The sequence below is a fragment of the Zeus faber genome, assembly GCF_960531495.2.
Source record: "Zeus faber genome assembly, chromosome: 6".
Taxonomy (NCBI): domain Eukaryota; kingdom Metazoa; phylum Chordata; class Actinopteri; order Zeiformes; family Zeidae; genus Zeus; species Zeus faber.
The window spans coordinates 6,367,595-6,391,280 of NC_137201.1; the positions used below are offsets into that span (position 1 = coordinate 6,367,595).

The 23,686-nt window shown below is 41.5% G+C and overlaps 1 protein-coding gene across 2 annotated transcripts; it reads right to left on the reverse strand.

Annotated features, from left to right (window-relative positions):
* Positions 1-5,856: 5,856 nt before the first annotated feature.
* Positions 5,857-19,929, reverse strand: tcp11l1 (t-complex 11, testis-specific-like 1). Of its 2 annotated transcripts, none has more exons than XM_080002623.1 (10): positions 19,666-19,929; positions 18,674-18,798; positions 17,686-17,818; positions 17,097-17,217; positions 15,978-16,198; positions 14,289-14,425; positions 11,670-11,848; positions 10,696-10,877; positions 9,300-9,472; positions 5,857-7,757 (listed from the first exon to the last, which is right to left on the reverse strand). In XM_080002623.1, exons 2-10 carry the CDS (start codon positions 18,789-18,791, stop codon positions 7,534-7,536), a joined length of 1,488 nt encoding a protein of 495 aa, XP_079858749.1. In that variant the 5' UTR covers positions 18,792-18,798; positions 19,666-19,929; the 3' UTR covers positions 5,857-7,533. The 2 variants fall into 2 exon arrangements, with proteins under 2 accessions (XP_079858749.1, XP_079858748.1); XM_080002622.1 differs by having other exon boundaries at positions 18,674-18,811.
* Positions 19,930-23,686: the final 3,757 nt, after the last annotated feature.

Consider the following 23,686-nt stretch of genomic DNA (forward strand, 5'->3'; position numbering starts at 1 on the left):
AACATGATTGCCATATTGGATCCACTGGAAAACATACTGTAGGCCTAGCAGGAGAGACGATCTGTGGTGTGCTGGGATTTTAGAACTGAACTATGAGCAGGACACACATTTTTACTTTCTCTGACTGTGTGGAAATCCGATGTTTTCACATCACAGATGACAAAGAAAAGTATTAAAAGGTGAGTCTTACAGGTAAAACATGAGACTCATGTAGGCTGATACAAGAACTTAATGTGGCCCTGAAGTGAAAAAAAAATAAATAAATGAACGAACGGTCTAGGAGTGGACAGTATAGAGAGTATACCCAGACAAATTTGACCTACGGTATGGATTTTGACTATACCGTGCTGACCGGTAGAGTCCTCACAGAGCTAAAGTAAGGTTAGTGTCAATATCGATTCTGAATATTTGAAACAGTTTCAACACTGATTTTCCGCATTATCGATACCGGCTGTGCTTCCTCGCTCTCTTTTCTCCAACAGCCAGTTGACACACACACACACACACACACACACACACACACACACACACACACACACACACACACACACACACACACACACACACAGTGCCCAAAAAGCTCAGCCTCCCCTCACTCACGGTACACTGCAAGGAATGAGACATGCTGTCTCCGTGTTGGGGAGGGAGACAGATCCCGTGCGGGGCTCATCGCAAAACGCACGTTTGTGGCGCAGCAAAGTTGTTTTCCTGCTCCGTAGGGATGCCACAGTGAGGAATTCTCTCACTGGTTAATATACTCACGACAACACCGGACATTTGACAACGGGGGTGTGGGGGGCGCGGATTGTCGCCATTATGCACGGGCGCAAATTACAGATGGAGGGAGAGAGATCCCGATCAAAGGTCTCCTATAGCCTTCTCTCCTCCCGTGAAAAGTAATGTGCTGCGACTCTGCTGTGCGCAGCCACTTTCTCTCTTGCAGCGTCAGACTAAGTATTGATTACATGCTTAGCATTTTACAATTTTTTTTTTTTTTTTTCCATTTGATGAACGCAGGCACTGATTCGCTAAAAAAAAGAAAAAGGACTGTGTGGGGAGTGGGCAAGCAATGTCATCGTGTACACCTGAACACCGATAACCGTGTCAACCCTACTGCTCTGTAACTTGTTCTCCGGATGCTAGCTCTGTTAGCCGTACAGCCCATAGGGAACAATAGGAAACCCATGCCAAAGCCAATGCTACCTCGCTCTAGTTTAACTGTAGCATTGGCTTGGAATTGTCTTTATTTTTTATTAATGAAATATTTTAATACATTTGAATTGTTTATCAAATCTATTGAATTAGGATTATCAAAAATCACGGAGGACAGCAAAAAGTTATTAGCATTTATATTCAAATATTAAGAAAAACAAATATTCCGTGATATATACCGTTACCGCCCGTGCTTCAAATATACAGTGACAAACATTTTAGTCCATACCGCCCAGCCCTAGAATAGTCAAGTCTTCATATTGAACAGCCAAATCCGGTTTGACTAACAAATTCCTGAGTCGGCTACAGCCCTACTATATAACATAGTCAGATTGGACGTTAATCTCCAAAATGTAAATTAGCCTATAATAAGTTAATAGAGCAAACGCTAACTCCTGCATGCCTGATCTGTCCTGCTGCTTGTCAGTCGCACCAAATCAGATTGGCCTCCCAAGACTTCATTCGTTTGTGATGTTGACAGGTTAGTCAAACTTTTCAACCCACAGTCAAATAACCTAATTTGCATCGCCATTGTCTTTAAAACAGGTACCGGAGTGCATGAGTAAACGCACCAATGCACGTGCAGCGTTCTGGTTTAGACTGTAACAGCAATATTTAAATATCACTAATGCAACAAATGTATATATTTTGGGGTGCATGTTTTGCTGTTTGCTGTCCCTATTTTTTACGTAAAAAATTTGCCTCTGGTTGCCAAAGGGGGCAAATGCCAATGTGAGCTACAACTGTAATTGTTGAAATTGCTCAGTGGGATGTGTTTGTACGGTATTACATTAATGTTTGTTCTATTGGGCACACCTTACAAAGACATTTATATGCAGTTTTATCTTGTGTTTCTATGTTAAAGACTTGTGTCTATGCGCAGTTGAAAAAAATGTAATTAAAATAGACTTCTCGTACAAAAGTAGAGCGAAGCCGCATGGTCCCTGCGCAGCTGACGTGGCTCCAACAGTGGATTAACATGGATTCAATAGGAAGCGTGCACTTACGGAACTCCGCGCCACACCCATACACAGTGCCAACAGCCTGGTGTAGTTCTACCGTCAGAGCTTTTTAGCTGCTGGAACGGTCGGTCTCAAACCCATATACCACGTAATCTCCTGACAAAAACCCATATACCACGTAATCTCCTGACAATCCCAAAGAGTAAGGAACCTGCTTGCTTTTTCAGAGGCTGCCGACCTGCATTGAATGGAAAAGGATGAATTCAATGTCACAAACTGTTTAGCGTGACCCACTCCCGAGTTTTGTCATATTAGCTAACAGCTCAGTGTGATGTCCACAGCCATTCAAAACAGAGCCAGAGACAACAAATACAGCGGCTTAGCGAAACAGCTACTACCAAGCTGTCCAAAAATATTAATAAATAATAAAATAAAAATCACGCATGTGATTTGTTCCACATGAAAGAGGTTCTAAGTCATGGTGGCCTTCACAGCTACTCGGACTCTTGTGTACAGGCTCAAACAGGCAAAAGGGTGCTTGCCTGAAGGAAGGTCAACATCTGACAAGCTTTGCAAATTCAACACACTCGACTACAGTAAAAATGGCGTTTACCAAGCAAACCAATCCTTTTTCTTCCTCTTTAAACTTCTGGTACAGCGGCGCTAAGTTGGTTAACTCCCCGCAAATGGACAAATGACGCAACAAGTTTGCTTAACGACACAGACGACGTGTTCGAGGGTCAGTGTTGAAACTGGCGACGGTGGTATTGATCCTTACACAACCGTTCTATAGATAGATAGCAAGATTAAAGGTTAAACAAGGCAAAATCCCTGAAGGCATATGTAGTTGTTAAAAAAAAAGAAAAAAGGGTTGTCATGTGCTGGCTGGGGGTGGTGCACATTTCTGGGGACCCCTGCCAAGGTGTTATCAGTCCTCAGCGAACACACAGGCAGCCCCAGCTGATTAGGGTGTGTGTTGTCAAGCGACGCCTGGCCAGCTGTAGATGTACCCCTTCAGTGATCAATCTAGAGAGTCAACATACGGTTGATGTGTCTGTTCGGAGGGGGGGGGGGGGGCAGCAGCACCCACCCCCACCCCTCCTCCACCCAAAGACACCTGTTGAAAGCCATGTCAACAGCGGGAGCAGTAACGTGAGCGTCTCTCACAGTGTTGGGGGTCGGGCGGAGCTAGTGGGATTCAGGCTTTCTACAATACGAATGAAAACAAGACTGAATCGGTGGCAAACAAAGTAGAAAGAGATCCAAATCCAAATCTAAAAAAGAAAAATGTGAAGAAGATGGGCGAAAAATAAAATAGTTATGATAATAACGGATAAAAATAAACACACACAGGCAAATTATGTGAGATCTCACAAGACAGATCTGGAATTATGTCACGCATGTGAACTGCAACGGGAGATCGGCTGTAAATTTGTCACATAATAAAACTCTCTCTCTCACACACACACACACACACACACACACACACACGCACACGCAAAGTTTCACATGTTAGCGTCAAGCTTTAGCTGGCTAGCCTCCTCAGCTAGAGCCGTAGGTGGCGCACGGACGAGGCTAGCGGCGAGCTCGCCAAACACTTTCACACAACACTCCAAACTGTGTCCAACTTCGTTCGAACCGCGCTTCTTCTTCTTCCCCCCCCCGGCCTTCGGCTCTTACCTTTATTCACAGCAGCAGGCGGTGTCGTCGGAAGGCAGAACAGCCGTGCTAACGAGGCTCCGCGCCGCAGCTAAACCCCGGAACGCTGCCTCTGCCGCCGCTGCCGCTGCCGCCGCCGCCGCCGCCGCTGCTGCTACCGCTGCTGCTGCCATCTTGTTTAACAACCCAGAGAGACGCGGAGAGACTTTTTCGCCCTCACATTTTCAAGCTCCTCGGCGGCGGTTAAAACGGGCCGGCCGCTGTCCACGGCCGCTCCGGGGGTCTCGGCTCAACACGCGGGTGACTTTGGTGTCCACTTCAGGGCGATAACGCCATGTTGGGAAACTTTTTTTTTTGCGCCGCCGCCGCTGAGCTGACTGGCCTGTTGCTGACTGCTCCGCATGTGTGGAATGTGAGAGAGCGAGAGAGAGAGAGAGAGAGAGACAGAGAGACAGACAGGGAGTGAGAGAGAGACAGACAGGGAGGGAGAGAGAGACAGACAGGGAGGGAGAGAGACCAGATGACGTTCTGATTTTCTGTTTACATTATTAACACATAATTGTGTTGTTGACGATCATTCCTTTCAGTGTATATTGGAAGTTTTATTTTATTGGGTACAAATAAATGTTTGCTTTATTTTATATCTTCGAAATGTTTCCCGATACGTATTGCCATTTTCTTTTTCATATTTTTAATTGTATTTCTTGATTATTATTTTTTTGCTTATTGTGTTGATGTGAGCCTCTGGGACATTTCATCGGGGATGAATAAAGTATCTTACCTATCTATCTATGTATCTATCTACCTGACTATCTACCTATCTATCTATCTATCTATCTACCTGACTATCTATCTATCTATCTATCTATCTATCTGTCTGTCTGTCTGTCTGTCTGTCTATCTCTCTCTCCGTCCGTCCGTCCGTCCGTCCGTCTATCTATCTATCTATCTATCTATCTATCTATCTATCTATCTATCTGTCTGTCTGTCTGTCTGTCTGTCTGTCTGTCTATCTATCTATCTATCTATCTATCTATCTATCTGTCTGTCTGTCTGTCTGTCTATCTATCTATCTATCTGTCTGTCTGTCTGTCTGTCGGTCTATCTATCAATCTACCTACCTATCTACCTATCGATCTATCCGTCCACCCATCTATCTATCTATCTATCTGTCTATCTGTCTATCTATCTATCTATCTATCTATCTGTCTATCTATCTATCTATCTATCTATCTATCTATCTATCTATCTATCTATCTATCTATCTATCTATCTGTCTATCTATCTATCTATCTATCTGTCTGTCTGTCTGTCTATCTATCTATCTATCTATCTATCTATCTATCTATCTATCTGTCTATCTGTCTATCTATCTATCTATCTGTCTATCTATCTATCTATCTGTCTATCTATCTATCTATCTATCTGTCTGTCTGTCTGTCTGTCTATCTGTCTATCTGTCTATCTATCTATCTATCGATCTATCTATCGATCTGTCTATCTCGAGGAAATATCCAGAGGAAAAATGTCAAGTTTGTCATGCTTTGACAATAATTCTGATAAAAAAACAAACATGTTTGTTTATCTTATCTTTCTTAACTATCATTATTATTTGTACCTTTATTTATAGACTTCCTTTCCGCTGTTATAACACTTGCATCCCCCTATATCGATAAAGTGTTATCTTGTTTGTTTTCCAAAGACAGCCCGCACTGTCACACAGCCTGCGTAACATGCTAAAGGCTGTCACACCATGGCTGTATCATATGGGTGGTAGAACGGTCAAATGTAGAGTAATTCATAAAAACATACGAAAGGGAGCGGGCTCTAACAGGTGGATTTTGTCTCTCCCTACTGCCCAACACGTGTACTACATTTAACCGCTGCTGTGGGGACATTTGGCCGCCTTGGGTTTTAAATTAAGATTATTTATATTTAAATTCATTTATTCTTTCCATCCCACTTTTGTCGCTCGTCAACCTAAAAATCTGCGGTGATCAAGATGAAGTAGCATTTCGGCGGACAAAGTTTTATTGACACGTTGGATAAAGGTTTTGAGACAAAACATCGGTAGGAATGCAGCGATTAGTGAACACGTGGCCACAAATATTCTGTGGGGGTAGAAGCATCTGCTCAGTAATCCGTGATAAAGTGACTACTTAAAAGCCTTTTCCACACAACTCCATCATCAAATGTGCAAGTACAAGCCAGAGTAAGTTAAACTACACAGGTGTTTATGAAACAGTAGGCCTGACGGTTTTCAAACCATTACAAAATAACTTAAAATACTTTAAAAGACAGAAATTCAAGTTTGCCCACAACACTGATACACTTCCTCCATCGCATCATAGATAACACTTCTGCGCTGATATACAGTAACATACCATAGTGTTATTTTAGGACAAGCCAGTTTCCCAACATGTAGTTGTTATCTGGTACATTCAGGGTTATTTCTTAATTTTTACTTCTGTGTGCTAAAATTGTCTACCACCTTTAGTAACACTTATTCAAGTAAATCGTGTAAATGCAAGAGAAATGATAAGTTTTAGCGCTGCAACTCTTGAGGTCTGGGTGTTTGTCAAATAAACAACACAAATCATGAATGCGTATAATACAGTAGCCAGTGTTAAGTTTAATTCTATGAAAGGAGTAGTTGGGATTTTTTTTAAACGTATCCCCGTTTTGTACTCACCTGCATGTAGTGTGTTGGTAGGTTACATCCCCGCAGCAGTCAAGCCTTTTCTACAAACTGGACGTGCATCAGGGGTTCAATGTAAGCGATGGGGATAAATCCACAATCTGCTTTCAATGCAAAAACTCACTTCATATTTCAGGAAAAGTTAACATGCCGCCACAGCAGTCTGACTTTTTAAAATTCAAGTAGCTCAAAAATTAAAATAAAAACCTATTTTAGCTGCTGCGCCCGTGTTTTTACCGGTGTTGCGCCCAAACGCGTGACCTCCCGACTTCCCTGTGTATTTGCTACACATATAAAAGACTAGCATACACAAAGATGAGAAGACGGTTGCTTGGCACAAGTAATTCGACACACTGTCAAATTGCATTTAAACTAAAATACTGTATTTAAAAACAAGTATTTTGACAGCACTTATCGAAAACGGTTATCAGCTATTTTCTGTCAAATAAACCTCACGCATATCTCAACACAATGCTTTTCTATGAATGTGAGAGAAATATAGAGGATGGCAAAAAAAGGGTTTGTTTTTATTTGTTTGTTGCACTATGTTCATTTTCAGAGTCACACAATTGGGCAGGTCAGCCATTTGGGTGCAACACCGGTAACAACACGGTAGCACAGCAATGAAAACAGTACCAGCAAACCAAATGGGGTTTTTTTTGTTTTTGTTTTGTTTTTTAAATAACTCCTGGAATTTGCAGAGTCAGACTAACGTGGCACCATGAAAGCTTTGCCTAAAATGTGGAGTGAGTTTTTGCACCAAAGGCAGATTGTGAATTTGTCCCCGATCACTTGCATTGAACTCCGGATTGAGCAATGAAGCCGCGCGTCCAGTTTGGAGAAAAGGCTGAACTACTGCAGGAATGCAACCTACCTACGCACTACATGAGTATAGAACAGGGATAAACTTTTAAAAATTGTCTGGACGTGCACTGGGGTGCACGTCCAGTGGGAGAATTCTAAGCCGCACTCCCGGTCGCACCCGGACCCCGGTCCCGTATTTTACGTGTCACCACCCGGGTTCTCTGCTGGCGTCAGGATGTTCTGGATAAGCTTTTGGTAGAAGGGGGAGAAGACCAGCTTGTTGAAGTTGACCAGGCGGCTGAAACGGATGGCGAGCTCCTTCAGCTCACGGCTGACGGGGGCCAGACCGCCAGGCAGAGTAGGGGGAGTTTTGGGATGAGCGCTCTCCAGGGACGCCAACATGTAGCTCTGCAGCCGGGAATCTGCAGAGGGGGAGAAAAAAATTAAAAATAAAATAAAATAAAAAAAATAGGAAAATGTGTTCATATTCACATTCACACGCCATAATAAAAGTGTAAAAGCAGACTGTTCAAAACCATCAAATAAATACCAGGACAAAACTTGCGATGCATTGAATAATACCAGTGAATTTCTTTTATTTTTTTTTAAGTTTGTCAGGGTGTCTGCAGGTATCAGATAGTTAGATGTAATACTTTTAATACCCTTAATACCCTTTTAAGACAAATTCCAACACAATCTTAAATTTTGATTTTCTTACAAATAATCCCCCAGTAATTAGGTTTTTTTATTTGGTTATTAGGTTCAGCGGAAGGCTTAAGGTCTTATAACATCAGAAATATATGAAATATATGGATAAATAAAATCATATGAAATTAAGTTAAGTACACATTTTTGACTATTTAAATTACTTTTGAGGCTTAATATAAGTCAAACTGAATTTAAAGTCCCTGTAAAGGGAATACAGTGATTTGTTTCTAAACACATTATACATGTTCAAAAGTAATTGCTGAAAACATGTGACAAGACTGAACGATGTCGTACTGAATTGTGGAGTTAGACCGTTAAACTATTTCTCACCAATTTAGTGGTCCGGATTTTTTAGGCGGGACTAAATCATGACCCAAAGATGTGACATATCATACTTGGCATGGCCCCGCCCCCAACACTATATAAACAAAAAACGCTGTTTTGGGAATTAATACCAGAAATAAAAGGCGTCTTCAGGGAGACCGTGAACTCATGCCACGGACGCCCGGAACAAAAAAAGAACCGTCCGGTTGGATCGACTGCGCGGGGTTTGGTTAGGTTAGCTTTAGCTGCATGCTAGCAGGCCGTGGAGCCCGACCTGGCCTGCGCAGCCTCTCGCAGCCGGAGGGAGAGCTGCGCTTTGAGGTGAGAAAGTAGACCCACAGGACTGGGTTCAGCAGAACATTTAAATATGGAAGTTACTTACTCCAATTGTACGTTTATATATTATTACATGATTGGCGTGGTTTCAGTGTCTTCAGCGGACAAGCCCCCAGTGTCTCAGAGCAGAGGGAACTGCCTTTTTTCTTCACGATTTTTTAATCATTCAAATTCGGCTGGGTGGTTAATAACACATTGTTCTGTGGTGTGACACATTTATTTTCACTTTACAGGGACTTTAAGACATTGGAAGACTGAGGACTAATGTTTATAAATACAGAGAGGTATTCAAAAGGCAAATTTTCCTCTGTAGTCACACGTTACATGGGCTCCCTAAAAAGAGCCCATGTAACGTGGGACTATAAAAGTATTCACTAAAGGTAAAATTTGATTTAGTTGCTTATGCTGTTTAAATTCATTAGAATTATTCCACTTGACCTGGAACTACAGATAAGGAAGCATTTACAGAAAACAACACACAGAACGATAGCAGAAACGGATGCAATTGAAGACAGAAAGTTGGATTGAGTCATAGCAGACCACCTTTTCAGGGTTGCTCTTTAAAAATCACGACAAAGAGAAGCCCCACCCCTCACCCATGAGTTTGCGGACAGTGTTATCCGGGCGGGCGGTGGCCAGGATCTGCCCCTTCAGAGCGCTCTGCCGGTCGGGGGAGAAGGGAGAGTACCCGTGCTCGCTCAGACACTGACTCAGCTCCACGCACAGCTTCTCCCCGATGGTGGCCAGGGCCTCGTCCAAAAAAAAAGACCTTAGAACGGAAAAGAATGCAGGGTTTTTAAATGAATTTCATCATGGGGAATAACAGAATATAAACGCTTATTAAACAATTTAAATTGACACTGGTTACAATAATTTGTATCAACCTTGCACTTGATGACACACACCCATTGCAAGCATGCTGTGTGCAGCTGGTGTGGAGCATAACTAACTTTGTCAGATAAGAGGTGCAGTCTCCAAATACACAAAATATTTTGCTTTAGACACAGCAAAGACTGATTAATTTATTTAAGCCCAATATATAAATCTTGTAGCTAAATCATTTCAATACCTACATAAAAACACTTTTTGGAAATGGTCTGAACTAGAGTTACGCAGGACTACAATGAAGCCCCACAGAACTGCATTGACGCTTACTGTAAAGGTATGGTGCAATTCTAACTTAATGTAGGAGGCCATTAAAAAATAATAATAATTAAACAATGTTTTAACAGAATGAGAGAGCAAAAAATGGATTAATCATTTAAAATTCAATCAAATATTTTTTAAATTGAAAGCCAGTTATCAAAACATGTCAATACTCCTCATCATACGACACTCGTCTTTAACATTATACTACACGCTGACAACACCATTTGTTCATGGCACATTCCTCTAAACTATCATTCCTATATTTCCTGGGGTGATACCCAGCAGTGTTTCCCATATATTGATTTATTTGTGGCCACCTGCCACAATATCAACAGTGACCACCACATACTGATTTTCTATTTTTTTTTACTTTTTAAATTGACTAAAATCGTATTTCATTGCCCCATATCTATTCATCTGTCATTCCGATCATGCATTTAAGCCCTCAAAAATAATATGATATCGTTGATCAAAAACGCAAGTAGTACATTTTGGGTCCTCTGTGTCCTGGAGGAGCGATCAGGGCGTAATTTGCGCCCCTCTCTCCCTCTCTATGGGTAATGGAGACATTGTAGAGGGAGCAGTTCCTCAAAATAAAGCAAATAAAAACAGTGTTTTTATTTCAGATGTGTTTTATTTTACTAACTGACTTATTATTACTTATGTACTTATTTTCCTTATTGAATGAAACAAAAAAAGCAACGTGCATAACAGGGACACTCTGTCACTCTCTTAGAACCCCCACCCCCCAAACCTCAATCAGCTACCACCACAAATACAATCAAATTCTGTGGGAAACACTGCCCAGTGTATGACGTCCTCTGTGTGCAAGCGGTTACTGACGGCGTGTGCATGCCCGTGGTCATGGCGTTGACGGTGGTCTTCAGCTTGTCCATCAGCCCTGGCAAGCCCGATATGGCCTCCCCTGTGGTGGTGTAGACAATCAGCAGCACGGTGGACAGCAGCACCAGGTGCTCGGCCTGATGCTGCATCTCCAGGAAGCGAGCCTGGTCAAGCAGTACAGACTGCAACAGGCGGTGGTTCCAAGGTGTGTGTCGCAGAAGGTTGTTGTGGTGGTAGGGAAAAGGAAGGAAACAAAGAAAGAGCTGTTATAAAAGCAGTAATGTGAATGCTTGTAAATGGTAAATAGCAGCAGCATTTTTCTAGTCACCATGGCTGCCTAAAGCTCTTTACAGTGAAATGATAACTACGCCATTTTTTTAACTGAGGCCTTAATTATTAATGCCATTAATAATGTGTTCAAAACACAACCTCACTCAACGCATTAATATTGAGAAACTTACCACTCTGCTACAGCTTCTCACTGCGCTTGAATGCAGTCTAATGGGACAAACGTTAAGTCCTATACAAAAGTAAACTCTCCTTTTCCACAATTAAAGACAGTTTTTGTATGTTATAATGAGAAAGAAATGGTTGCAAACCGTGCATTTTATCTGGTTTTTCAAGGTTTTAAAGACTCTTGTTTTGGCTACATTCGCAACCCTAAAGACTAGAAACAGGAAGTTGTGGTACTTTCTTGCGGCAGCAAGCCAATGTTACGCTTTGGATGTCCTGCGGCAATTGCTAAAAGTAGCTTAAAATAAAATGTGATATTACTGTTACTTAAAAAATGTAAAAAAATAAACAACAACAACAACAACAACATAGGGGTCTATAATTTGAGTTTCCCCTCTCTCCCCTCGAAAAGGAGATTTAACGTTTGACAAATTTACCCCATTGGACTGCATTTGAGCGCACTACTGCCATCCCACATAGACCTTATAGAATAAGCTGAAGTCAAAATAAGATTAACTGACCTCTGGGAAAGTGTCCGACGCATGGTCCCACTTCAGAAGACGCAGGTAGGCGTGGTTGTGCACAGTGTGGGGGGACGGCAACGGAGGGCTGGACCCGGCTATACTCGAACCAGTAGCCCCCCCTTCCTGCAAGCATCTCACCGTGTCTTGGAGCCATTTCTCAGTGTAGTCTAAGGCGTCTGGGGGAGGGGGGAGTAGAATAAGTGATTTATTTTTAATAAAAATACAGGGTCTCCTACCATGGACAAATGTGCACAAAATGTTCATTGTAATGAGTTTGATTGGAATGAATCAGAATGAGTTTATTCCGCCAAGTACATCACATATACGAGGAATTTTGGTGTGTTTCTCTATAGACAATTAGCATAAAAAAGCTTTTGCATAAAAGAATATGATAATAATAATTAAAATAGAAAAAAGTTAAATACATTTCAAAATATACACAAATAGCCAAAAAACCCAAATCACAAATAGTGAAATACATAAAAATATACAGAATATACAAAATTCTATTTCATGCACAGGAGAAATGATTGATATAGGTATATACTTACTAAGTTGTTGTGATTCTACAATGTTTTTGCATGTACATTTTATATATACACTGTATAAACACACACACACACACACACACACACACACACACACACACACACACACACACACACACACACACACACACACACACACACACACACACACACACATAATTTTCAAGTCATCAACCGTTAGGGTATAATTCAAATGTTATTGAAACCAACCTCCCAATGATAACAGTATTTTTTTCAAAAATACAAAAACTCAAAATGCACTGTTCGAAATTATTATGCACAACAGTTTCAAAACATTTTATAGGTTGTAAAGAACTGAAAATGGTCATTTGTTGAATGTGCAGCATTAGGAGGTCATAGTTACTGAAATCAAAAGCTATTTCAATCAAAAACATCTTAACATAGGACCCTTCTTTGATATCACCTTCACAATTCTTGCATCCATTGAACTTGCGAGTTTTTGGAGAGTTTCTGCTTGAATTTCTTTGCAGGATGTCAGAACAGCCTCCCAGAGCTGCTGTTTCGATGCAAACTGCCTCCCACCCTCATAGATCTTTTGCTTGAGGATGCTCCAAAGCTTCTCAATAGGGTTGAGGTCAGAGCAGGATGGGGGCCACACCATGAGTTTCTCTCCTTTTATGCCCATAGCAGCCAGTGACACAGAGGTTTTCTATGCAGCATTAGATGGTGCATTGTCTTGCATGAAGATGATTTTGCTACGGAAGGCACGGTTCTTCTTTTTGTACCATGGAAGAAAGTGGTCCATCAGAAACTCTATATACTTTGCCGAGGTCATTTTCACACCTCAAGGGACCCTAAAGGGGCCTACCAGCTCTCTCCCCATGATTCCAGCCCAAAACATGACTCTGCCACCTCCTCGCTGACGTCGCAGCCTTGTTGGGGCATGGTGGCCATCCACCAACCATCCACTACTCCATCCATCTGGACCATCCAGGGTTGCACGGCACTCATCAGGAAACAAGACTGTTTGTAAATGAGTCTTCATGTATTTCTGGGTCCACTGCAACCGTTTCTGCTTGTGAGCATTGGTTAGGGGTGGCCCAATAGTAGGTTTATGCACAACTGCAAGCCTCTGGCGGATCCTACACCTTGAGGTTGGCGTGACTGCAGAGATCCTTTTTCTTTCCCATATTGCTTGAAACCTGTGGCCTGCTTAATAATGTGGAACGTCCTTCTTAAGTAGTTTTCCTTTAATTGGGCTCACCTGGCAAACTAATTATCACAGGTGTCTGAGATGGATTTCAATGATCCAAAGAGCCCTGAGACACAATACCATCCATGAGTTTAATTGAAAAACAAAACATTACATTTTGAGGACACTTAAATCCAATTTGCATAATAATTTGGAACGCGGTGTATAACAACTTGTTTTACTGAGTGACTCGTCAAGAACAGTCTCTCAAAAAAGAGTAACTTTTCATCACGAGCAGAGCTCCGCTGTAGCAGCGATAGAAACAGTCTGCACAATGTTAGAATATTTTCAGGCGATAACTAAATCATTTCTCTAATCTTCTTTGTTTACCTTGAAGTACCTCCAAACAGCCGACATTTTCTTTCTTTCGCTGTCTTTTTTGAGCGTCAACTATGTTACATTACGTTGGTATCTGGTTTGAGTATTGGAGCATTCGAGTACAGTACATGAGCAAAGTATCAGGCGTGTCAATTTGACCGGCACAGAATCTGAAAATATTTCTGACACTGATCAAAAACAGTTTGGGGACGGGGCACGGGGGGGCGGGACACGACTCGTAGACTCGTTAAGATTATTTCCTGCGCATAATGCATGGAGAGGGGGTGATCATACACTGCTGTGGCGTGCTGGTGGCAGGCACCCCATCGCTGGCGCAGGCATCCTCAGTACTGTCCAAGAGGGGGACAGGTGCGCAAAATGCCCCCGATCGCTCCCTCTCAGGCGGCCACCGATCTCGCCTACAGGAAGAGCCGGCCCTGCCCCCGCAGCGAATCGTCGAATATTCGCATTGAACAGCCGAACTTTCTGAATTTCTAAGTCGGGTACAGCCCCATTAATGTGTAATGATCTACTCACTAGGTTGTTTCTCCAGAAACTCGTGGAACTTGTAGCGCTCGTACTCGGCGGACTGCTGCAGCAGGTGGGGCCTGATCCGGCTCAGGGCGAAGTTCACCATGTCCATCTTCATCAGGTCCAGAACGGAAACGGTCTCCCTGCAAAATAACCATCGAATCTAAAGAGTTTTGAAAGGGCAGGGAATATCATCGAACAAAACCATTTTTACCTTGAATCTTTATCTCATACTTAGTATTGACTACAAAACATCCTGCTGCCTGAAATACGAAGTTGATTGAAACGCCCAATATAAGTCAATCAAAATAGGACTCCCCAGTACACGGCTGGCTGTAGGCTGTCAATTACCAAATAAGTATATTTCAAGATGTGTTATCTGTCTGACTGCAGACTGCAAACTTTATCTATACACAATACTATACTTTATGATATGCTATACTTTATGAGCTCTTTTGGCTACATCAACTCTAACGTGAGAGACTAGAAACAGGAAGTTGCTGCGCTTCCTTCTGACAAACTGCTCTAACCAATATTATACTTTGGATGTACTGTGGCAAGTACATCCAAAGTAAGCAAGCAAATACGTCCCATATACGATAATTGATTCATTGTCCTACAGAATTTTCTTTTATAGATTAGCTTGTGATTTTTCAACCTGCTCAATATTTTTGGTGAGATTTATGTTTTTGAGTCTGTTCGCAAAAGCAATGGAGGTGAATGGAGAGAAATGAAAAAGGTTTTGCACAGAGTGGTCATAGCAGCACTGAAGTGAACTGAAGTGAGTGGCAGCATAAGGACTTTATATCTAGGTTAGGAAAATATATATGGATATTTGACTATTATTCAGCCAAATGATCTACAGAAGGCTACAAATACCCTGCTTCCTGCAAAACTGTGAAAAAATTATCAAATTACCTTTTATTAGGTTAATTTGGTTGTTATCTTCTGAGGTTTATTGTACATGGAAAATGTATCCGTCTTCCAGTAAGTGTTAAGGTTTAAGTACATTGACCATTTTCTTTTGACATTTTGAAGTCACTTTTATTGTGTTTTTAGTTACTTTTTAGGTTTATATATATTGTTCATCGACAGGTTTATTGCATTTCGCCACATTTGTATTTGACTTTACAGTTGATTTATGTTAATTGGATATTTTCACACCTTTCCATCCTCTAGTTAACTTCCGAGGTTTATTCTGTGTTGCCATTTCCTTTTGGGAGGGTCATGAACCTCAAGGTAGTTCTTCAGGACAACCTTAACACAGAATAATAAGCTCCGCGACGTTAAATCCGCGAGGTCAAACTGCGGGATCTATAGTTAGGACAAAATGACTAGTGTAGTAATATATGTACAATAACACTGGTATTGCACTGTACATACTTTAATAAGCAAGTACATAGTAATAATTCATATTTATAATTCTAAAATAGCTGATGATTTATTTTTTTAATTGTTTTAATTTCTTGGCTATTTTTATATATTTGGCAGTTCTTATTTTTTATTTTGTTTTTTCGGCACTTCTTATTCTATTTTTTATTTTCATTTTATTCTCCATTCTTTTCAGACTTAAGGTTTTTTTATGCTAATCATCTGTAGTGCAAATGTGCCTTAAATGTTCCTGGTGGAATAAACTGATTCTGATTCTGCTAAAACCCCCCCGGCTTTATATGCTGATCTGCTTGGTGAGCTTACTTGAGCAGCGGCACCAATCCGGTGGTGTCCCTCAACTTCCGGATGGCCTCGTCGCGGCAGGGGGCGCACAGCGAGCCCATGGTCTCCACGATGAACAGGGCCAGGCGGCGGATGTCCAGCACCCCGTTCTCGGCCTGCTGCTGGATGAGGGGCAGGTCCAGCACCTCCTCGATGCGCGAACGCAGGCGGTCGTGGCCCGGCATCAAGAACGACAGCAGCGTCTGGACAGGGGCACAAGGGATAGGGCACGGGAACCAACCCCGGTGCGGGTTAGAAGGGAAAATAAGGGAGCCGGGAGAAATGAGCATCTGGAGGAGAGAGGAAACTAGGGAACTAGGGGGAAGATAAGTTTTGGGATTCCATTAATATGTAAAAAAAAAAAAAGCCATATCGCCAAAATTATTCCATGTGGAAGTTCTAAGCCAGCAAATCATTTTGAAGACCAGTAATTACTTTGGTAGAAGTAGTTACTTTGGTAGCAGAATTGCATACTATTGAGTATTGACACGTTTTAGGAAAGGGTTAGGGGGAAAAGGACATTTTGGGGTTTCCCATTTTGGGGTAAAAATATCCGCATTGACAGAGATCAACATTAGACAGATCAAGCCAACACATATTGGTACCTAATCATATTGATATTTGATCTACTCACTGATAATTTCAGTAAGTAGATGGCATGGTCAATTAAAAACAGACCTTTTTTTAAGGATAAACCAAAATGTGTATAAGATATAAGAGAAAGAAGACAGTGGATCAAGTTGTCCTGATGGAACCTTTTTGAAGACACTTTTCCCATGGCTTTGTCCTCATGGCACTCGTATAGGTCTGCACTTCCTTCCGTAGCAACACAGGTGTCCTTGAGGCGGCACGCCATTGTTTTTAACTATATACAACGTGACTTTTTTTCTTGGAATTTGAAATTTGATAGAAGATGATTTTGATTTTGATGATTTTCATACCTGTGTATAGTGGCGAGAGTCGCCTCACTGTCTCCATAGATTTCCATTTGTATGACGTTGACAGTTTTAGGAGCCTACATTACGGCCAAAAAATCAGAACTTCCTTTGCCTCGATTCGGTCTAATGGAATGACGGGAGCATGGTCTGTGTTCGCCGTCACCTCTTTGATTTCGGCAAGCATCTTGATGGCGTTGCTGTACGACGGCGGATCCTCATTCAGCTGAGCCTCCAGATAGTCCCAGAATGCTTTGTGCATGATTTCCTTCACCCTCAGCTCCAAGCTGTGTAGAATGGACACAAACAAGGCTGTTTATATATACAGTATAGGGGCGGTTTCGCAGGCGGGGTTTTAACCTAAATCAGGACTAAGATAATCCTACTTAAATTAATCCAGAATTTAAAAATGCCTTTCTGAGACGCTGCTTAATTTAAGATGACTCAGTTCTAGTCTAGGAAGTCCTTGACTAAGGTAATGAATGACAGGGGCCTTCAGTCCAGAAAATCCATTTTTTCAATTGTCTGGAGACCCACATCCATTTATCCAAAGATAAACCTGCCTCTGGCGAGGTTTCACTTTGACCTAGATGACTAGGGCAAGTATGAGACTATTTCAAACCATGACTGAGAACACACACACACACACACACACACACACACACACACACACACACACACACACACACACACACACACACACACACACACACACACACACACACTTATTTATGAATTTTAACCCCCCTCCTCACCTTCCCTCTGGAAGCTCTTGGGGTTTGATCTGGAAGTCCTGGTTCACCATCACCTCATGGGCCAGGGCCATGTTAGTGACTCCTTTCGCTGTCTCCATCAGCTCCTCCAGCGACACCAACCTGGGAGGGCTGGCTGCATTGGGACCACAGGAGTAACACGGATCTTTAAAAATTCATATTGATTTTTTGATATTAAGCGGCTCAGTTATTGTACGGTATTGCCTTCAATCCTCTCACGTAAATAATAGAAATAGAAGTATGGAATTAGTAGTAATTACTTCTTTAAGCATGGGTTTCAAATGTGACACTACATGGATATACTGTATCAGAATCAGAATGAATTTATAGTGATTATTGGTGCAATTGTACAGGCGACTAGTATTTAAGAAAGCTTCACAGTCAGTAAACAGTGAGTAAAAATGAAAATAAAAAAATACATATATAACATGAATTAGGAAAAAAAGTAACAATAAAATAAAATAAGACAAAATACAATATACACAAATAGCCGAGAAATACAAGAGACAGTCAAATATATAAAAATGTACAGAATATACAAATGGGGTTCTATGCACAGGACAGGTTATTGGTGTGGGTATTAATTAGTAACAAGTCCTATGTATTTACGGAGTTGTTACAGTTTGTTAACGGTAAGATTAAATGCATCATGCAATTTTATTTTTGTTAATATTATAAGCAGTATATGACTTCTACATCTGCATTTCTAGTCAAATTGGGGTTTTTTTTTATCTGAAAAATAATTTGTTTCACCAAATATGTTTTTTTAAAATTCATAAGTTCATAAGTATATTTCCAATACATCACTCTCAGGGCAGGTCTTCAAATGGCATAACAGAGAATAATCGTGGGACTAAATATTGTTTCAGAACAGTCAAATATGTATTTGTGATCATAATAAAAAACTCCCCCCGTTTTGTTTAAATTCCTTATTTGAAGAACATTTAATTTAGAATTTATTATTACTCACCCGGCGGAGTGTTGCCTCTGTGCGGACTTGGGGTGTTGGCCCTCACCCTCTTCCTCACCGCGTCCTCCTTCGACTCCTTGTTCCCCCCGTTTTCGGGTTGGTCTGACTCCTTTGGCATGGTGGAGCTGAGTTGACAGACTTGAGAGTTGAACAAAGTATGGGGGGGGGGGGAAGAAAAAAAATCTGAACGTTTGCAATGTCAGGGGTGAACAAATGAAAGTGTAGGAGCATGTTCTATGAATTTCTTAATGGCATATTCACAAGTACCTGAAATTCAATCCATCGATAAATATGTCATTATACCCATACATTAATACATAATAAAGCCACAAATATATACACCAGGAAATGTCTCAATAATCATTACATAAATGATAAGTTATATTTTTATTCATTATTTGCTGAGGACTAAATGTTGTGTAAGCAAGTAAGTAATGAAAGTATTTATTGGTGGATTTATTAATGAATACACACCGATCAGTCACAACATTAAAACCACTGACATGTGAAGTGAATAACATTGCTCATCTGTCAAGGCGTGGGATGTATTAAACAGCAAGTGAACAGTCACTTCTTTCTCAAGGACTTTATTTTCTCTTCACTTCATGCACGATGAGTTTTTTTGTTGTTGTTGTTGTTGGTTTTTTTTTAATCAAATCGAGAGGGCCTATTAGTGATTCGAGGGGATGAATAGCGACTTTTTGGGCAATTTAATTAGTGTAGACAAGCTACAAACCACTAATCTAAAAGGAACGATTTGACATATTACCACACCCATGACCCTGAGGGTCTTCCGTGGAATACAGGGAGTGAAAGCTTATATCCATGTGAAGGAGCAAGGAGGCAGACGTCAGCAAATGTATTATTACAGCATCACTTAAAAAAAAAAAACCGAGAAGATTGAATAAGGGCCATAACGGGTGAGCAAAACAGTCGTCATGTCACTGAAGTATCGCTATTGTTACTTTTTTTTGTTTCTTCTCTAAACCAACCTTCTGTCGTGTCCCTGGGTGAGTCCAGTTATCAGACCTTTTGTCGGGATGAACACGCTTCGCTGTTGACAACAACAAAACCGCTACGACAGCTGCTGCGCGGTGCCAAGCCCCGGCGTCACGGTTCTCATTGTCCGCGACGCGTTCATCGGATCTCAAACAATCTTAACGGAACCCGCCTCGTTGTGGAGAACTGCTATTTGTCCCGTCGCGAATATATACTTGATTAGGCTCGACGAACGTTGCATGTACGTGGAATCTTCCGGTAACGGGTGAGGCTGTTGTGGCGTCAGAGCCAAGCCCCCCCCCCCCTCTTTTTAGGCTTTTTTTTTGTGGTGCGTTCCGGTCGAATTTTAAACTCGGATTCCGACTCAATATTTTCCCCGTTTTTCCGCGCTAAATACGTCTCATGCCTCTTTTCGTCAAAAAAAAACACGCCCGCAGGAAATGGGTTTGTTTAGTAAGCTTGTGAAATTTACAAGCTACAAAGCTGTAAACATACCATTTGAAAAGAAAACTCGACATTAGGTTAGATCGAAGTTAGACTCGTTTCCTGTTTTGTTATGTTTCGATTCGATTTGATTTGATTTGATTTGATTTGTTTTGTTTTGTTTTAATTCGCGCAAAGGGATTGTTGTAACTGGTGTGTGCCGACCACGCTAATGTGACGCAAGGCATATTCTATAGGAAAACTTGGGCCCGAAATTCCAACCTAGAATTCCCGAGTTGAATTCCGTTCATTTGTACTTTTCCAAATAGGATCCTGGATTTTTCCGAGTTCCGATTTGAGTGAAACGCAGCATTTTGGCGCCCCCGCTCCACCGTGCCGGACAGGCGAGGTTATCCAACGTAATGACGTAACGCTGTTCATTTATATTTTCAGTTGAGACGTTATACTGATGGAAGAATATTTGAGAGGTAGTTGGGGTTTATTACATGCGCTGAAGTAAAACATAGAAAGTCTCAAGTTCGATCTCTGTTGAAGTAAGGTTCTTATGGAGACTGTCCCTATACTTCCATGTAGTTTGATTAAAAGCATTTTCCGTGTAGTATGATGTCATAAAGAGCAAATCACATGGTCAGAACACATGGGAATATTTCTTTGAGTCTGACAATATTTCTTGGAGGTATTAAAAAATATATAATAATTTAGACTACTGCCTGTGCATGTACACACATACATCCACAAAGGGACAGAAGGTTGAAATGTTTTGTTTTTGTATTTTTTTTTACAAGTAGTTGAAGACTGCAAGAGAAAATGGAAGGGACACACAGATAGGGTGACTAGATGCCAACAAACCAAATGTGGGGCAGAGCATGTTTGTGTGGGACAAGGCAGGCAGCTGAGGAAATTCCGGGTCTCGGTGAGGATCCTCAAGTCCTTCTACTCTGGAGCAGTGGAGAGCATCCTGACAGGCAACATCACTGCCTGGTTTGGGAACTGTACTGCTCAGGACAGGCGGGCCCTGCAGAGGGTGGTGCGTTCAGCTGAACGTACCACTGGAACTACCCTCCCCCCCTTGCAGGAGTTATACACCAGGAGGTGTAGTAGCAGAGCCCGTAGGATCATGAAGGATCCTCATCACCCCAACAACGGACTGTTTCAGCTGCTGCGGTCAGGCAAGCGCCTCCGCAGTCACGCAGCGAGAACAGAGAGACTGAGACGGAGTTTCTTCCCTCAAGCCATCAGAACTGTCAACGCTGACCTCACCAGGGGTCCTAACTGAGCCATGCACTAGGCTCCACTACCTACTGTACTGTATGTAGCATACTGTACCGCATACTGTGTCACTGTTCAGGGTTGTTCGTGATGCCGTATTGCTGCGCCGTACTGTTGTATACTGTGCTGTATTATCCCAAACACTACCTCACACTATTCACATTCACATGCCACTTTAATTCACATGCCACTTTAAATGCACATATCTGTATATACATAGCCATATTCCTTCAACCTATTCCATTTTATTTCAATTTATTTTTTATTGTATTTTATTCTATATATTTTTTATCTTATTCTATAAGTATTCCACTTACTGTATTACGTTTTAGGAGTCAGTTAGTCGGTCTATTAGAAAGGAATTTTCTACTTTTTATTTTATTTTATTTTTGTACTTTTTCCTAGGACTTATTGTGTGCTATCACCGGGTGCGTTGCATTACATTTCACTGCATATATGTATGGAAGTATGTATATGTATGTGACAAATAAAAATCTTGAATCTTGAATCTTGAATCTTGACAATGTGGGACACGTTAACAATGCTAAGAGGCAGTCGAAAAATGTTGATTTGTCTATCTAACTTAAAAAATAATAATAAACATTTCTATTCTTCCTCTTAGTTCGTAGCTTCTTAAAGGACAATTTTTTTTGAGCCTGCCCCGTCGTTTCACGTGTTATTCCTCCCGTGCAAAGTTTAAAAACTCAACTCTTTTTGAAAGTTTTGTAAAATACTAAAATAAGTTATTCCGCCTAAATCTGCATAGTTTGTGACTTTGGTGTTTTGTATGCATTTTTGCTGGTTGGAGTAGCAAAGATGGTGATGGGGTAACCTGCACTGGGACCTATGTGTGCGCAGTTTGACTCAGATCCAACGCAGCCCCCCGATGACAGCTGCTTTCTTCACAGCCATTGAATAAAAGCCAGATTTTGGAAACTAGAGCCGATCAGAATGTGGGATGTTTTCTTAGTATGTGGTACCAGGGATAAAAATGCTGTGCAGTAGCCTACTACGTACTGAGGGACACCTGGTCACCCACATACAGAAGCGAGAGAGAGGAAAAAAGAGAAGCAGGAGTGGTGCAGGGCCAGAGGGATGGCACTTGATTTATGGGGTAATGTTGCATACTGTATATTTAGCCCGGCATCGCCAAAACCAATTCGCAAATGCGTTTTTGTCTGGAATCTCGATTCATTTCAGATTTCCAAAGGGCGTTACCAACGGGTGCAGACCAAAATGTCTCTGGTTGTAATTGGAAAAACCTACAACCAATCAGAGCAACGAAACGTGTGGCGTAGCGCTGAGCGAGTGAATTTGTAAATTAAACTTTTAACAAATCCTGTCAGAAGTACAGCAAAACACACCTTTCTTATAAACAAAATCTTTTTAGAGAAAATACTGTATACCGTCCAGTTTGTTTAATAGTGTCGCGATAGCACCTTCAACAGAACCCGCCCAGTGGCAGCCATCTTGGTAAGGTGCCTCAACGTCAATAGCGGATTCAACAGACCGCTCTACATCAGCAGCGGCCATCTTGGTAAGCTGTGTCATCGTGTCAAATCTGCACCATAGCAGATAAACGGTTGTGATTGGCCCGACCCTGGCAAGGTCGGGTGGAAATCGGGCTGAATGGGAGGGTGGCCAGACGTATTGTGCAGAGCAAACAAAACATGACCTGCAGATTGGTCTCGTTCCCAGGCTAACATATATTAAATGTTTGTTATTTTTTAGTCATTTATAAAATGTCACTTAAAAATTCATATATTTCTAAATAAATGAATGCAGCTATGTGCACATTAATCTGTTTGTACGCTGCTATGACTTAAACTAGCGATTAGTTGAACAGGAATGGCCACAGACGGCGGCGATCCCTTCTGGTGTGAGTGTACGGTAAAGCACGGGGAAACTGGTTACCACAACAATGTGCTTTTCCTCTATTTTGGTAACAATTGTTTTGTAGGAACCCAAGTCAAGGGTTGGTTCAGTGTTTATAAATGGACGGACTAGCGGAAATGTGTTATCGCTGGCCCGTGTCACAGCTAATTAGCATAAAGTTGAACTCCACTGAACTTTCTCCCGTCACCAAGTCTCCAAGATGGCGTCGCGTCTCCTTTGCCCCTTGTCGCCGCCTCCCATCAGAAGTAAATGAAATCCGTCTGCTTTGTCGTCTGGTCTGAGCAGACAAACCCCAGAATTCGAAACATACAGTAAATAATAAAGTTGCTGTAAAGTTTAATACATATCTTTATTTATTTTTCCATTGATTTCAGAAGACAATTGCAAAAAACAAAAACAATTTAA

Excerpts from the sequence above, each read along its gene's own strand:
- tcp11l1 (XM_080002623.1), bottom strand. The coding sequence starts at position 18,791 with ATGCCAAAGGAGTCAGACCAACCCGAAAACGGGGGGAACAAGGAGTCG. Across the intron at positions 17,218-17,685 it reads CAAGAGCTTCCAGAGGGAAG|CTTGGAGCTGAGGGTGAAGG; the intron begins GTGAGGAGGGGG and ends CATTCTACACAG. Across the intron at positions 16,199-17,096 it reads TGCTTGCCGAAATCAAAGAG|ACGCTGCTGTCGTTCTTGAT; the intron begins GTGACGGCGAAC and ends GCCCCTGTCCAG.